A 16563-nucleotide genomic window follows, 5' to 3' on the forward strand; every position below is an offset into this window, starting at 1 on the left:
AGAAGGACAGACAATTAAGCTGAACACAAGAAGGACAGACAATCAAGCTGAACACAAGAAGGACAGACAATTAAGCTGAACACAAGAAGGACAGACAATTAAGCTGAACACAAGAAGGACAGACAATTAAGCTGTACACAAGAAGGACAGACAATTAAGCTGAACACAAGAAGGACAGACAATTAAGCTGTACACAAGAAGGACAGACAATTAAGCTGAACACAAGAAGGACAGACAATTAAGCTGAACACAAGGACAGACAATTAAGCTGAACACAAGGACAGACAATTAAGCTGAACACAAGAAGGACAGACAATCAAGCTGAACACAAGAAGGACAGACAATCAAGTTGAACACAAGAAGGACAGACAATCAAGTTGAACACAAGAAGGACAGACAATTAAGCTGAACACAAGGACAGACAATCAAGCTGAACACAAGAAGGACAGACAATCAAGTTGAACACAAGAAGGACAGACAATTAAGCTGAACACAAGAAGGACAGACAATCAAGTTGAACACAAGAAGGACAGACAATCAAGCTAAACACAAGAAGGACAGACAATTAAGTTGAACACAAGAAGGACAGACAATCAAGCTGAACACAAGAAGGACAGACAATTAAGCTGAACACAAGGACAGACAATTAAGCTGAACACAAGGACAGACAATTAAGCTGTACACAAGAAGGACAGACAATCAAGCTGTACACAAGAAGGACAGACAATCAAGCTAAACACAAGAAGGACAGACAATTAAGTTGAACACAAGAAGGACAGACAATTAAGTTGAACACAAGAAGGACAGACAATCAAGCTGAACACAAGAAGGACAGACAATCAAGCTGAACACAAGAAGGACAGACAATCAAGTTGAACACAAGAAGGACAGACAATTAAGCTGAACACAAGGACAGACAATCAAGCTGAACACAAGAAGGACAGACAATCAAGTTGAACACAAGAAGGACAGACAATCAAGTTGAACACAAGAAGGACAATCAAGCTGTACACAAGGAGGACAGACAATTAAGCTGAACACAAGAAGGACAGACAATGAAGCTGTACACAAGAAGGACAGACAATTAAGCTGAACACAAGAAGGACAGACAATTAAGCTGAACACAAGAAGGACAGACAATTAAGCTGAACACAAGAAGGACAGACAATTAAGCTGTACACAAGAAGGACAGACAATCAAGCTGAACACAAGAAGGACAGACAATTAAGCTGAACACAAGAAGGACAGACAATCAAGCTGAACACAAGAAGGACAGACAATCAAGCTGAACACAAGAAGGACAGACAATCAAGCTGAACACAAGAAGGACAGACAATCAAGCTGAACACAAGAAGGACAGACAATCAAGCTGAACACAAGAAGGACAGACAATCAAGTTGAACACAAGAAGGACAGACAATTAAGCTGAACACAAGGACAGACAATCAAGCTGAACACAAGAAGGACAGACAATTAAGCTGTACACAAGAAGGACAGACAATTAAGCTGAACTCAAGGAAATACAGGACTTCAAGTTGAACATGACAAAGGATACCATCATTTACGAACTGTGGACTTGGATCTGTAAGACAGAAACGCATGGTACCGCTTACCTGAACCCATCGGCGAAGGGGAATGCATAAAAGGGCAATAACCGCTGCCTCATGATCTATTGACGAGCAGCAAGTCGCCTCCCAGTACGGATTGCAACCAACCTGCAACTGCCTCAAGTTTCTGAAACCAATCCAAGAAGAAATCACAAAATGAAACCAAGTTTCTGCAAGATATTGAAGTATATACTTGTCATAAATGCATCATTTCACCGTAGCTTTGCTTTTCTGGTAAAAGGACTTCGCAAAGTATTCGCGAAGTCGACTTCAGGCTCGAGTAAGGACGGCCTTTTATTCTGCGAAGTCGACTTCAGGCTCGAGTAAGGACGGCCTTTTATTCTGCCAAGTCGACTTCAGGCTCGAGTAAGGACGGCCTTTTATTCTGCCAAGTCGACTTCAGGCTCGACTCCGTAAGGACGGCCTTTTATTCTGCGAAGTCGGCTTTTCGAAGCTCGCTGCACGAATGTTTAGTAAATAGACTTCGCGAAGTCGACTTTGGGCTCAATTAAGAAAGCTTTTTGGGCTCTCTCTCTCTCTCTCTCTCTCTCTCTCTCTCTCTCTCTCTCTCTGTTTCTTTCGCTCTCTCTCTCTGTCTGTGTCTGTCTGTCACTGTCTCTCTTTCTCTCGCACTCTCTCTCTCTCTCTCTCAACTTTGACTTCAGTCATAAGTGTTTAAATTGATAGTGTTGGTCTGTTTGTGAGTTCGTTCGTCCCAAGGACAGATTGTAAGAAAAGGCCCAGCCTCAAATCTTAATCCTTGTAAAATAAAGTCCAGTTCAGTTCAGTTCAGTTCAGTTCTCAGTCTCCCCCCCCCCCCCCCCCCTTTTTTTTTAACTATGTTGTCTCTAAAGTCTAAGAGCACATTTGTAAGTCTAGTTGTGCTTCTTTGTTGTTTACTCGATTCGATGGCTTTGTACATCATGAATGTAAATAAAACACTGATAATAAACCAACACTCAGTGCCAAAGCTTCGTGCAGCAAGCTTCGCGAAGTAGACTTTGCGCAGTTGACTTCACCCAAATAATATCAGGCTTTATGAACAGCCAAATAAAACACGAAAACTCAGTTACACACACCTATTCATAAACAGCTGAACTCATTAATTGTGTGTCTAATTATTGGCGCACGGTGCACAGATGTGCTTGGCATTGTGACACACCGCTGCTTCAACACGTGTGCACTGTCTGTGCGTTTCCACAATGAACAACAAATATGCGATGGTAGGTGCCATCTGTGCCGCGATAGGCTAGGCCGAGTGAGTTAGCGCTATGATAGTAAATTATTATTTGTGTTAGTCTCCAGGTTCTCATCTATCTTCTACTTGACTTGTCCTCCTTTTTCTCTATTACTTTTATTTATTTATCTATTTATTTTCTGTTGCTGACTAAGACGCCTGAGTGGAAACCGCTCTGTATTAACTCTATTTAGTTGTCGACATTTTGTCGGGTAAGATGTTTGTGTTACTACATAGGAATTTGAATGCCGAAAAGTACATTGTCAACCGTCAACTGCTTCCAAAGACTTTTCCATTGTACCTTTAGTTTTGTTACACTAAGTCAATTTTGACGAAATGTTGTAATATAAACCGGGAATCGAGATGAGGGTATGCGTTTGTGTGTGTGTGTGTGTGTGTGTGTGTATGTGTGTGTGTGTACAGCAATTCCAAGAAAACTCACGGACGGATCATTATGAAACTGTGCATGGAATTTCTTCAAGATAAAACCCCAACACGTGTTTCTTTCATTTTTTCGATAAATGTCTTTAATGACGTCATATCCGGCTTTTTGCAAAAGTTGAGGCCGCACTGGCTGTGGTAACCTCATTTCTAAAGCAAATTAATTGAAACTTTTGTCTGATATTCTTTGACTCAGTCCAGACTATGGGATTGCATTTCAGCTTGGAAGCTTATGAATTAATTAATGAGTTTGTTCATTAAAGTAGTGATTAAAATCAAATGTTCGCTATCAACTTAAAAAATTATTGCATTGTATTCCATTGTATTCTTTATTATTTTCCTGAATTCAAAAATATTTACATAATCATGTCATGTTCGGATTAAAAACAAGCTCAGAAAAGGTAAAAACAATACACAAGCACTCCCGCTGTAACTTCAAGCGATTAATTAACACGTGCAGTAGCATGTACAGTCAAGTTTGGCATCCTGTCAACGGACTTAGCCGAGACCTGCTCAACCCGTCTCGGTTTAGCTGTAGTAGTCTTGGTCATGACAGATGTTTGGTTTCCGGTGTCGATCATTCAGTTGCAAGCTGACAGATTGACAAAATGCAGGGCCGGACCAAATGAGTTGTAAGGGGGGGGTACCTCCTTTTTTGGGGGGGCAAATCAGCGAAGTGGCGAAGCCACAAGCGCGCGCCTGCAAAACGCGGCAGGCGCGCGAACTAGGGGGGTCCGGGGGCATGCTCTCCCGGAAAATTTTTGAAAAACGGTTAAAATCTGTGCAATCTGGTGCATTCTGGGCCTTGTTTTGAGGGTTAAGAGCAGCATTGTTTTGGTGCTAAAACTAGTAAAAGTCAAAGCAAGGTACATGCTTTTTCCAGGGGTGGGGTTCCGGAACCCCTGGAACCCCCCCCCTGGGTCCGGCCCTGAAATGTATTGATTTCGTTGTACGCGACTTGTTTTACCTATTGCTACCGATTGCCCCGACTGCAATATCAATTCTACTGGGAGCCAGCCCCCCCCACTCCCCATCACTTCCCACTCACATCAATTGCCATTATTGTACTGCATGATACGGTCAGTGGAACGGGATTTTTAAGTCGGTTAGATGGATCAGACCTCGATCTGTACCACTAGAAACCCCGGGGTATCCAATCAGTCGCAAAAATCGGATTATGTCTACAGGTCTGTCTGTGCGTGCGTGTTTCAATATGTAACATTCATATTTGACTTGTTGTATGTCAGTGACAATAAGGCAACGAGCTTCTTTGACATACAAATCTGATTCTGATTCTGAATAATTCAACAGAACACGGGGAAAAACGTCACCCTGACGAATCAACATTAAGTGCTGTTCACATGGCAGACTTGCAACCAATTTTTGTGACCAACTTTCAAGCGATTTTAGTCGGCGGCAAGTCAAATCAAATCGCAAACTAGTTTTAAGCGGCGATTCTCATCAGACTTAGCCTGTCTCGGGATTGTCCGGTCGTCATCGTTGTTTTCCAACCGTATAGAATAGCCCCCATAATAAGAAAAATCTGGCGCGAGTCGCTGTCGAGTCTGGCGGAGTCGCTGGGGCTGTTCAAGTTACATGGCAGACTTTTTGCCGATTCGGCCTCAACGACTCAGGAGCGATTTTTAAACGACTAAAGTTGGTCACAAGTTGGTAGCAAGTCTGCCATGTGAACAGCACTTTAGTTCTGTTATTCTACGACTGAATGAGCTCTAGCTAAGCTTGCGACGCGAAACTGAGCAATCAAACGGCAACAAAAAACAGGCTAGTACACAGGTGGCCAGTGTGTTGTCCCTATAAATATATATGTCACACACACAGGAGTTATGTTCCACCAGCTTCGCAATTAACCGTGCACGTGATGTGTATTTTCTAGTTATCTTATTGCGCTAGGTCGCCAGAACATTGAGTCGCACAATCAAGCTTTGTATTGGACATGCCTGGTTGTACCTACTACGGCCTGCAGGGTGTGTGAAGGAGTGCACAGAGAAGCAGCGTCATCGTGGTGTTTCGTTTGGGTGGCTGACGTACCGTGAAAAGCCATGCTATGCATGCAACTACGCCATGCATCAAATCCTTCATTTCATACCGTTTGTTGGTAAGGCAGAAAAGTTTTATTTTTCCATAAAGTAAGCAACCCGAGAGTTTTTGCTTTGAAAGCCTGTGTTAATAATAGAATCTGGGGAGAGAAACTGAAATACTTGTTGCCGACTGCTTTGACTCTTTGCAGTTTCGCGGCATTTTCTACGATTAAAGGCACAGTACGCCTCCCGTAAACCATCCCAGATACCGTCAGGCGTTTACACACAGTACAAACACCCTTCCATTTGAACGCTCACCAAACGGGAACATCCTATGTGCCCAACGTAAAGAGCGAGCAATTTTCAAAGAATTAATTTTGCGGATTGTGTCAGAGACAATCGGACCGTGGTGCGTTTTGGCGCGAGACCTAACTTTTAAAATCCAAATAATAAATTGACAGCTTGTTACACAAACATTCTTAAATCATAAAAAAAAATCCTTTTTCATCAAGACAAGATCAGTACAATTAGAAGTTTTGAAAGTGTGAACAAAGAAAAGCCCGGAAGTAGGGTCACGCAAGGTCGTGATTCTCGTAGCAGACGACGGTTTATACCTATCGCCAGTTCCTCTGAACAGTCAAAAGCCATCGCTAGAGTTCTTGTGAACCACAGCCGTTTGTTTCGTGCATAGTCAGAGGTACTTAATAACGTGCTATTGCAGATAAGCTCACAGCGATTCGCATTCAAATTACTAACTGACGACTACATTGTGAAAAAGGGAAACTTGATCACACGGGTTCACGATGGCTCAGGGGTAAGATAAATCACGCAAAAATAAATTCTTTGAACATTGCTCGCTCTTTACGGAGGGCACCTGGAATGTGTTGCTTCTGATACAAGCTACGGTTAACGTACAGGGGGATACAGCGTGTTCTGTTTTAATTCATTCTTCAGAGTCAACATTGTAAAGTTTTCACAGACAATAAGCCACACAAACAAGTGGCAAGCTGTTGTCTGCAATGTGTGTGTGTTCCGAGTGTGTGTGTGCCTGCGTGTGCGTGCGTGCGTGCGTGCGTGCATGCATGCGAGATTGTGTGTGTGTGTGTGTGTGTGTGTGTGTGTGTGTGTGTGTGTGTCTAGAGCTGAATGTGTATGTCTGTGTCTCCCCATGCCTATAGATGCAAGAGTGCATGTTGTTCTAATCATGTATGAATACCTGTATGTGAATAATTATGTGTGTGGGCGGTGATGTAGCTCAGTCGGTAGCGCGCTGGATTTGTATCCAGTTGGCCGCTGTCAGCGTCAGTTCGTCCCCACGTTCGGCGAGAGATTTATTTCTCAGAGTCAACTTTGTGTGCAGACTCTCCTCGGTGTCCGAACACCCCCGTGTGTACACGCAAGCACAAGACCAAGTGCGCACGAAAAAGATCCTGTAATCCATGTCAGAGTTCGGTGGGTTATAGAAACACGAAAATACCCAGCATGCTTCCTCCGAAAACGGCGTATGGCTGCCTAAATGGCGGGGTAAAAAACGGTCATACACGTAAAATTCCACTCGTGCAAAAAAAACCACGAGTGTACGTGGGAGTTTCAGCCCACAAACGCAGAAGAAGATTATGTGTGTCAGTTTACGTTTGTGTGGGAGGACTGTCTTAAACTGTGTATGGATAGTCTTTTTCTACACACGCATTGCCCAAAGAGACGTCAAGGACCATAGTGAGTTGGTGAGTGTTACAGTGAATGAAACAAAACAACACAGGGGAGGTAACCAATCAGAGGACAGGTGAATCACCGACTGGCCGACAGACTGCCTGGGAGATCAAAGGAAGGAGTTACATATTTGTATATAAGTGAGAGACCAGGTTCCTCACAATTGAGTGATCAGAGAGTTGGTCAAAAGCAAAACTGCAGATAAAAAAAACCCAGCATGCAAGGATCTAGTGAAACAAATACCAGATCTACCTAATAATTCTGTTGTTAAAGGCACAGTAAGCCTCCCGTAAACCATCACAGATACGGTCAGGCTTTTACACACAGTACAAACACCCTTTCATTTAAACACTCACCGATTGAGAACATCCTAGGTGCCCTCCGTAAAGAGCGAACAATTTTCAAAGAATTTATTTTTGCGTGGTTTATCTTACCCCTGAGCCATCGTGAACCCGTGTGATCCAGTTTCCCTTTTTCACAATATAGTCGTCAGTTAGTTATTTGAATGCGACTCGATGTGAGCTTATTTACAATAGCACGTTTTTATGCACGAAACAAACGGCTGTGGTTCACAAGAACTCTAGCGATGGCTTTTGACTGTTGAGAGGAACGGCGATATGCATAAACCGTCGTCTGCTACGACCCTTGCGTGACCCTGCTTCCGGGCTTTTCTTTTTTCAAACTTTCACAACTTCGAATTGTACTGATCTTGTCTTGATGAAAAAAGAATTCTTTTATGATTAAAGAATGTTTGTGTAACAAGCTGTCAATTTATTATTTAGATTTTAAAAGTTAGGTCTAGCGCAAAAACGCACCACGGTCCAAAAACATTTTGATAATCATCGATTCACGGCTATCGCCAGTTTACATCGATAGAATGAGACCCAAAGGGAAGTAACTCATGTTTGACCTGAGTTCAGGATGGGTCCAAAAAGTGTTCGAGACAATCTGCAAAATTAATTCTTTAAAAATTGCTCGCTCTTTACGTAGGGCACCTAGGATGTTCCCGTTTGGTGAGCGTTCAAATGGAAGGGTGTTTGTACTGTGTGTAAAAGCCTGACAGTATCTGTGATGGTTTACGGGAGGCTTACTGTCCGGGCGTGATTTCCGGTATCATAACAGCCGTCCAGCACCAAAACGAGGCGCCATTGTTGTTGGACCAAGTCCACGAAAATAAATTCTTTGAAAATTTCTCACGCTCGACAGAAAGCAGCCAGGATGTTCCCGTTCGGTGAGCGTTCAAATGGAAGTATGCTTGTACTGTATGTAGACGCTCGGGGAGCTCTGTGATGGTTTACGGGAGGCTTACTGTGCCTTTAACTTCAACTTTTATAACCAACTCTCACAGAATCTGTCCACTTGTACACATACCAAAAATCCTAAGCCTGGCTGTTTCTTGGGTAGAGCGGGAAATATTAATTGAATTATTTTGCAGATTAGTTTTATTCACAAAATTAATTCAGTTTGAAAATAATGTTACACTTTAAAAGTAAAAAAGTTTATTTGGAAATGAAGCAGTCAGGTGATGTGCCAATGTGGAAGATGCTTTCATTCCACAAATAAAGAAATAGAACAGACCTATGTTGATATACATGATCACAGGTATATGATCTGCAACTTCCTATCCCCCTTCATTGGCTCTGTCGACGCCCATTTTCAATCGCTTGCTTTCTTTTATATAATTAACCGACCATAGAGAGTCATTGTCCGGAACTAAATCTTCAAAATCTCAAAATCTCCAAAACCGTTTAGAATTCTGGGAAGGGAAATCCTTTTATGCAATGATGACAGCACCTTTCGGTGATTGGTCAATGCATTTTGGAGCCGGACTACAACATAATGTCAGTCACACTTGAAATTAATGCTACTTGAGATTGCTTTACAATCTGACACCTAGCTAGTGAACTGGAGCATAGGGTCAGTTATCAACTAAACTTACCTTGAACAGTGAGATCGACAGAACTGACATATAGTACAAAAATAAGAACGGAGAAACTCGGAAACTGACGAGTCAACACATACTCGAGAACTCATATGTAATATTTGAATTTAAAATATCTATTTTTAACCTGAAGACCTGTGTACCGGGTTGGCTCAATCGGTAGAACGCTAAGACCACCAATTCTGACCCAGCGGTCACAGGTTCGAATCTCTGAACTGGCAAAACATATTTTTAACTTTTTTCTCTTTTTTTCTCAACTTTTTCTTTATTTTCTAACTCGTAATTCATGTGTTTTATCCATTTTAATTCATTCCAAAGGGTTGAGTGGTGTATTGAAAATCAAATTTATCAAAGGGTTGCATAGTTATCGAGTATTTCATCAAGTATTTCCAGTTAACTATTTCCCGATTGTATCACCGCACGTCAACATGCATGTAATGGTCATAGACTACTTATAATGTTCTGACATGATTCCTTTTGATTTCACTCACACAATATATATATATCGTAGTTATATTGACTATTCAAGTTTTCTTTTGGCTTTAACAAAGACATTGTGTTAGTCACTATACCACATTTTACTTGCAACGGAGGAGTTAAATGTTCCCCAAAAAGTTTCTGATGGTTACAACTTTGTGCATTGTGACACCCCTGTTGTAGGTGACAATGCTGCCAAGTGCCCTTTAAAGTGTTAGCCAGGTACGCTAGAACTAGAAGGAATCGAAAAACTGTCAAGACTATAATGGGGAGGTGGAGGGGGAGATCCAATCTTTATTGTAGCTAAGAAAGAAAATGTTCTGTTCATCTTGTCAGCAGTTTTCTTTGTTAAACAGAGATCTGTTGAACTTCATCCTTCCAGTTCCAGAGCTCATTACTTTCATGCTCCACTTTCACTATGATTTTCAGGTCCTGCGACTGCAAGCGCATTACAGAGAAACGCATCTCCTGAAGTGGGTAATCTAACTGATTCCTTGGAGTGCTTAGACCGTAGAAAAGCCATACACTTATAATGTTGCGTCCTGATTTTAATTACATACCTCCGATTTCAACGGCAATGTGTGGTCCCTTCGACTCGGTTGTTTACAGCTCGTGCAGCCGTGCTTGTGTTCTTCGAGTTACCTCCCTGGAAGGGGAAGAGATATCAACCGAGGCCTTGCAAGGGATGAAAACTTTCCCACATGATCGATCAGCTCCATCCAGCCAACGAGCGAGGGGGGGGTGTGTGTAGGGTGTGTGTGTGTGTGCTGTTTGTGTGTGTGTGTACTGTGTGAGTGTGTGCGTGTGTGTGTGTGTTTACGTGCGTGCGTGCGTGCATCCGGGCCGTGTGTGTGTGCACGGTGTGTGTGTGGGTGTGTCATTGTGTATCACGGTTAAAACCAAACATAGGAAGCTTTCAACACAAAATTAACAGTGTTGCATCAACTTGTGCAAATGTCACCGGATGTTTTGCTGTAGATTGAGATCGAGAAGGAGCGTATGAGTGTGTGTGTATGTGTGTATGTATGTCAGTGTGTTTGGTGTCAGTGTGTGCCGGTGTGTCACCCGGCGGGCCGTGTGTATGTGTGTCAGTGTGTGTGTGTGTGCGTGCCGCGTGTGTGTGTGTGTGCGGTCAGTGTTTGTGTGCGTGCATGCGTGCGTGCGTGCATGTGTGTGTTCGTGGGTGTCAGTGTGTACGTGTGTGTGTGTGTGTATGTGTTTCATTTACTACTGAGGTAATGTGAAAATGGCCGTAACTGATATTCCAAAGAAAAAGACACTAAAACTCAAAATCACACTATGCGTGATCACCTCGGATTAATTTGGGACTTCCTGACTCAGTCTTAGCCGGAACCCTCTAAATACCCGCTGACGGTGTCTATGGATCCGCTAAAAAAATTAACAAGTCGCGCAAGGCGAAATTACTACATTTAGTCAAGCTGTCGAACTCACGGGATGAAACTGACTGAACGCACTGTATTTTTTCACCAAGACAGTACAGCTTCGTCAATCCCCGCGTCAGTGAAGGAAATCGCTCACCTCCCACGTGCAAAACGTAGTGATATTGACACGCCAGATTAGCGCGGTAGCGTATTGTGCTAAGCAGAAAAGCGCTCTTTTCTTCTTGTTAACTTTCTGAGCTTGTTTTGAATACAACCTATCATATCTATATGTTTTTGGAATCAGGAAATGATAAAGAATAAGATGAAATCATTTTTGGATCGATTTTTTAAATTTTAATCGTAAGATTAATTAATCTATTTTCGTTAATTGTGATCACATTTTAAGAGTAAACATGACATATGTATATATTTTTAGATTCAGAATGTGATGAAGAATACGATGCAATCAATTTTAAATCTGTTTGCAAAACATTGATTTTAATGACAACTTTAATGAGCAAACTCATCAGTTAATTTTTAATCCTCCAAGCTGAAATGCAATACCAAAGTCCGGGCTTTGTCGAAGATTACTTGACCAAAATTTCAACCAATTTGGTTGAAAAATGAGAGCGTGACAGTGCCGCCTCAACTTTCACAAAAAGCCGGATATGACGTCATCAAAGACATTTATCCAAAAAATGAATAAAACCTCTGAAGATATCATACTCAGGATCTCTCATGTCAAGTGTCATGAAGATCGGTCCAGTAGTTTTCTCTGAATCGCTCTACACACTGACACAAACACACACACACACAGACACACAGACACACACACACACATACACCACAACCCTCGTCTCAATTCCCCCCTCTACGTTAACAAATTTAGTCAAAACTTGACTAAATGTAAAAAGGAGGGTCCCAGGACCCTCTGTGTAGAGCGTCCCGCGTTGAGAGCCCATCAGTGTTACCTTCAAATCAAATCAAATCAAATTTTATTTTACGAGGGTTGTGGCGGCGTATGGAATACAAACTAGCCTACCTTTGTTGAGACAGACGGAGAGAGAGAATGAGAGAGGGAGAGAGAGCGAGAAAGAAAGAGGGGGAGAGAGAGAGAGAGGGGGGGGGGGGGGGGGGGGGGGGAGGCAGAGGGGGAGAAAATCGGACGAAAATATTTATCTACGACGATTATTTCTATGGCATAAGCATAATTATACATTGAAGCGAGCTTTTTTCAACCAGACCTTACCCAGAGGCTACTGTGAATCACATATCTACATATATTACCCAATATTGACGGACTGTGTGATGATATCTTCTGCTATGGTCTGTTGAGACAGTGATATCAAAATCGAGACAGGAGGTCGAGATTTTGATATCACTGTCGAAACAGACCAATAGTAGAAGATATCATCACACAGTCAGTCAATGTTAGATATATTGCTAATTCTCTGGACATTTTGTATTTACTGTAAAGAAATTACAAAAGTATTTGTCTCAGTTTTGGCTGTTCCATATCCCTCCCTCTGATTATTATTTCTTTTTGTTCACTTTTTTTTCTTGTACTTTTCAGTATTTAAAAATGTCTTTTCTTTCAAAAAGTCTTTAGTCACTTGCTCAACTAAATTCTGGGATCATTACATTTTCATATATATTTGTTTGTTTTTAAATTCAGGTGTTTTTGTTTTTGAAGTGGGGAAGCAATAAAGAGGTCGTCGATATCAAAACTGATATCGACGGAAATGTCGTCGATATCACTTTTACAATGAGCTCAGTTTTTCCCAATTGACCAATGGAAATCCACGTAACATATGAAATAGCAATATTATAAGATGTTTGGTGGCTTGTTGACAGACCAGCTTTTTTGTTGGTCCAAGGGGACCATATCGTCTTTTGTTTCATCTTTATCGACCAAGGCCGAAGGCCGCGGTTGATAAATATGAGACAAAAGGCGATATGCTCCCCGAGGACCAACAACAAAGTGCTGGTCTGACAACAAGCTACCAAACATCGTTTTTGTCATCATTTTGGTTGTGCAACAAAATGCACAATAACCCACAGGGAGACGAATTTTTAGAATCCAACTCCGGGCCACAAAGCATCGTCATAGTAGCACGAGATAACACGTCAAACTTGTATGTGACGTCAAACGTAGCTTGTTGACGCTTTTCTTCCAGTCTGAAAATGTACAGAGCTGCGATCATACCTGTGAATTCAGTAAGTGTTGAGCATATTTCTTTTCTTTTAAGTGTTTATGACTTTTCGTTGTGGATTTTGCGATTACAGAGATAAGTTGCAAATTGACCATGAGTCGCCGCGGTAATTATCAACATTGATTGGGTCTTTGAGAGTGAATGCTTACAATCGTTGTCCTCGGAAACACAAATCCAAAGCCACGATGGTTCCACACATCAAACAATCAGCCTGATTGGCTTTTACTTTGACAATCCACGTTTCACATGAAAGCTCAAACCCATTCACCACCTCGAGTTATTGCATGGGGAACATGAGATTTATTTACCAGGTGTTTGTGAATGAAAACTCGTGAAAATGATGACAAATATATGTATAGGTTACAACACGAGTGGTTTTTTATATGGCTTGTATTTCAGTCAAGACCCAGCGGATGAATATCATCGGGAGACACGAGCCTCTGGCGAGTGGCTCTCGATTGATATTCCCGCTGGGTCTTGACTGAAATACAAGCCATATAAAAAAACCACGAGTGTTGTAATCTGTATATCCCATTCTACCATCAAACACAAAGTGTAGACTACTAGCGGCACTGTTGCGATCTGTGCAGGGTAAAACTGTTGCCAGCGAGACTTAGCCCTTTTGCAACCTTAAACTAAGTGACCGTCGCTGAAAAAATAAAACGAATGAGTGCATCGATAAGTACGCGGTAACACTACTTTCAGACCATTTAAAAGCTTTAAGTAAAGGTTCATAAGTTGCAAGAAAGTAATGAAGTCGAATAGAAATTAATTTAGTTGAAGCGCACAATTCTTTTGTTTTGCGTTTCAGGTCGGCAGAACGGGCGAAACGGGTTTGGGACCCATTTGGCTTACTCGAATCAGAATCGATTCCACGTTGTTTTTCTCGAACGTGTGTAATTAGGCTTATTGACAGAGAAGCAAATTTTAGGGAACAAATATGTAGGTTTAGATTTAACCATTTGCTCCCTATTTGAAATGTATCTACGTGATAAACGTGTTTTGCGAGTGTGTTTGCATGGATGAACTTAAACTGGTATGGGTGCGAGGAAAACGCGACCGACACGTCTGTCACCGCCGATTGATTGCATTTTGAAGGAATATGACTGGATTAGGCCAACAAAAAAAAAATTGTCTGTTTCTGGTCACCCGACCGACCCTAAATTTCGGCGCCGACCCTAAACTTTTTTTTTCCAAACTCAAATTTTTTATTTTTTTTTTTGGTGGTAAAGGACAGGGTGAGAAAATGAACAACAAAAACGTGTGAAAACGAAAGTCCGCTGACGATTTGTAAATGTGTTGAGTGTCTTGTCTCTATGTATAGTGAATCCAGTCTCTTTGCGCGATTTTTAAAGTTAGTTTTATTGGTCTACATTTGGGGTAAAAAAAAAAATTAAAAAAAAATAAAAATAAAAAAATCCTGACCTACCGACCCTATTTTTTTTAGCCATGTTACCAGAAACAGACAAATTTTTTTTTTTGGCCTTACGGAAAAATATGTGGACTTACTGCAGAGCCAGGCAAAAGAGTAGACTTGCTCGCAAAACACGTGAAACAGCCGATGTTTGATAGCTGAAGGCGCACACCAAAACACACTACCGACAGATTCTCAAAAGTCGTCTGCTAACGATGCAAGGGGAGGGTACTCGTGTTTTTGTTTTGGTTCGCTAGCATCTGGTTATCTTGTAAGTTGAATGTTCGTTTTTTTCGACCTGCATTGCTTTCATAATGAAAGAAACTTTTGCTTATTGCATCTCATACATCAGATCAGTTCTGAGATTCATTTTTGCGTGCAACTGATATGGTTTTCTGAGCCGTGCAATACGATTTTAGAACTTCATACAAATGTGTCACATTGTTCGGCGCGAGGTCAAAGGTCGGGAGGAAAGTAGTCCTTTGCCCAAATCGGAATCTGCACTATCATATATTTTTTGGAGTCCATGATGTATTTATTGAGCTATAAAAATACAACATATATACCCATACTGAAGTAACAGAGACAAAGAAGGGAGGTCATGGGATATATATATATACATGTGTTTGTATGTGTGGAAGAGTGCGTGCGTGCGTGCATATGTGAGTGTGTCTCAGTGTGTGTGTGTGTGTGTTTCTGTCTGCCTGTGTGTGTGTGTGTGTGTGTGTGTGTGTGTGTGACGGTGTGTGTGTGTGTGTGGATATGTGGCTATGTGGCTATGTGTGTCTGTGGGTGTAATGTGTGTGTGCAAAGTAACACACGTACAAAAACACTTCTCAGAATGCAAATTATACTGAGAGAGGAAAAGCTAAACAATGGATATTGCCATTGAAGAAAAGGTTTCCAGGAGTTAGGGGAAGCGTAGCTATGATGTCGGAGTTTGCTCGTATTTTTTGGAGAAAAAAATGCATCTGTGAATACGTGCGCTTTACTACGGATCCAACTATCACATTAATTGTACAAATGTAACAATACTGCAATTGTTTGTTCTATGTAGATGTACATTATGTTAACTGCATTTTGTTTTTGATATGTGTTGCAGGTGACACTACTCAAGTATCAATGTACCACTTCTGGCTGCTGCGCCCAATAACCGTAACCCTGCCATTTTAGCATTTACAGTACCATTGGAACCATGCATGAATTGAGTCAGCTTGGCTTATTCAATTGTGGTCTACATGTACAGCAATGCTACATAAAGTAATTGACAATAGTTAAAACGACTGTTTGTAACCTGGCTCACAAACCAGAAAAAAAGGTACCATGTAGCCGAGTGCCGCCGAGGAGACCTGTGACTTCATCCCGTCTACCATCACATGTTTCTTAGTCTTGTGAATAGTGAAGTGATTTTCTGTCATATCAGTCACCTTCCCTTTGTCGAACTATTCCTTCATGAATCATAACCATGTGAAGCAGGGCCGCTAATGTTGACACAATGGAAGAAACAAAAGGACGCACACTGCTCCGACTATCTATAGACAACAATGACAAGCGACAGTTATGCACGCTACCTGAGCGAATAAGAAACATTGAAATGGACCAACGACTTTCATCCCATCTCCTTCCTTGTTTCCTTGCCTTCGACTGATGTGAATCGCTTCAGTTTTCCCTTAGCGAACTTCATGAGCTCTGTCCAAATATTCCTTAACTCGCTTCGCGTCCGTGTGGATCTTGATGCTGTGTTGTAAAACTAAATAAGAGCAATCTACAGACGACGGCCATGAATTCTTCAGCTGACATCGCTGATATCCACCAACGGGATAATCCGTTGGAAATCGTATGTAAACTTGAGATCCATGTACCTGACCAATCGGGAAACAGCACGGGTTTCAACAGCCAATGGCGGAGCTCCTACGCGCTTTCAAACCCCGCCTTCGATGACCCTGCGCAAGTTTCCATTGGTGATAGCTCGCAAGGCGGCACCAACAGCTGTGGCAGTCGCGGCGACGAGGCTACAACACGCGTGTAAGTATAATAATATAAGGACAACCATTGCACGCCATCGTCTACAGCATCTGAGACCGGTGTAGCGATCTGAACG

At 41.9% G+C, this 16563-nt stretch overlaps 1 protein-coding gene across 1 annotated transcript in view; it reads left to right on the top strand.

The window, feature by feature from the left end:
- The first annotated feature begins 15786 nt into the window (after positions 1-15786).
- Positions 15787-16563, top strand: part of LOC138975883 (synaptic vesicle 2-related protein-like) — a 30969-nt gene continuing 30192 nt past the window's right edge. The window contains exon 1 of the mRNA XM_070348657.1: positions 15787-16487. Coding sequence (XP_070204758.1) covers positions 16243-16487 — 245 coding nt within the window. The 5' untranslated portion in view covers positions 15787-16242. The remainder of the gene's footprint in view (positions 16488-16563) is intronic.

Source organism: Littorina saxatilis, linkage group LG9, assembly GCF_037325665.1.
Source record: "Littorina saxatilis isolate snail1 linkage group LG9, US_GU_Lsax_2.0, whole genome shotgun sequence".
Lineage (NCBI taxonomy): Eukaryota > Metazoa > Mollusca > Gastropoda > Littorinimorpha > Littorinidae > Littorina > Littorina saxatilis.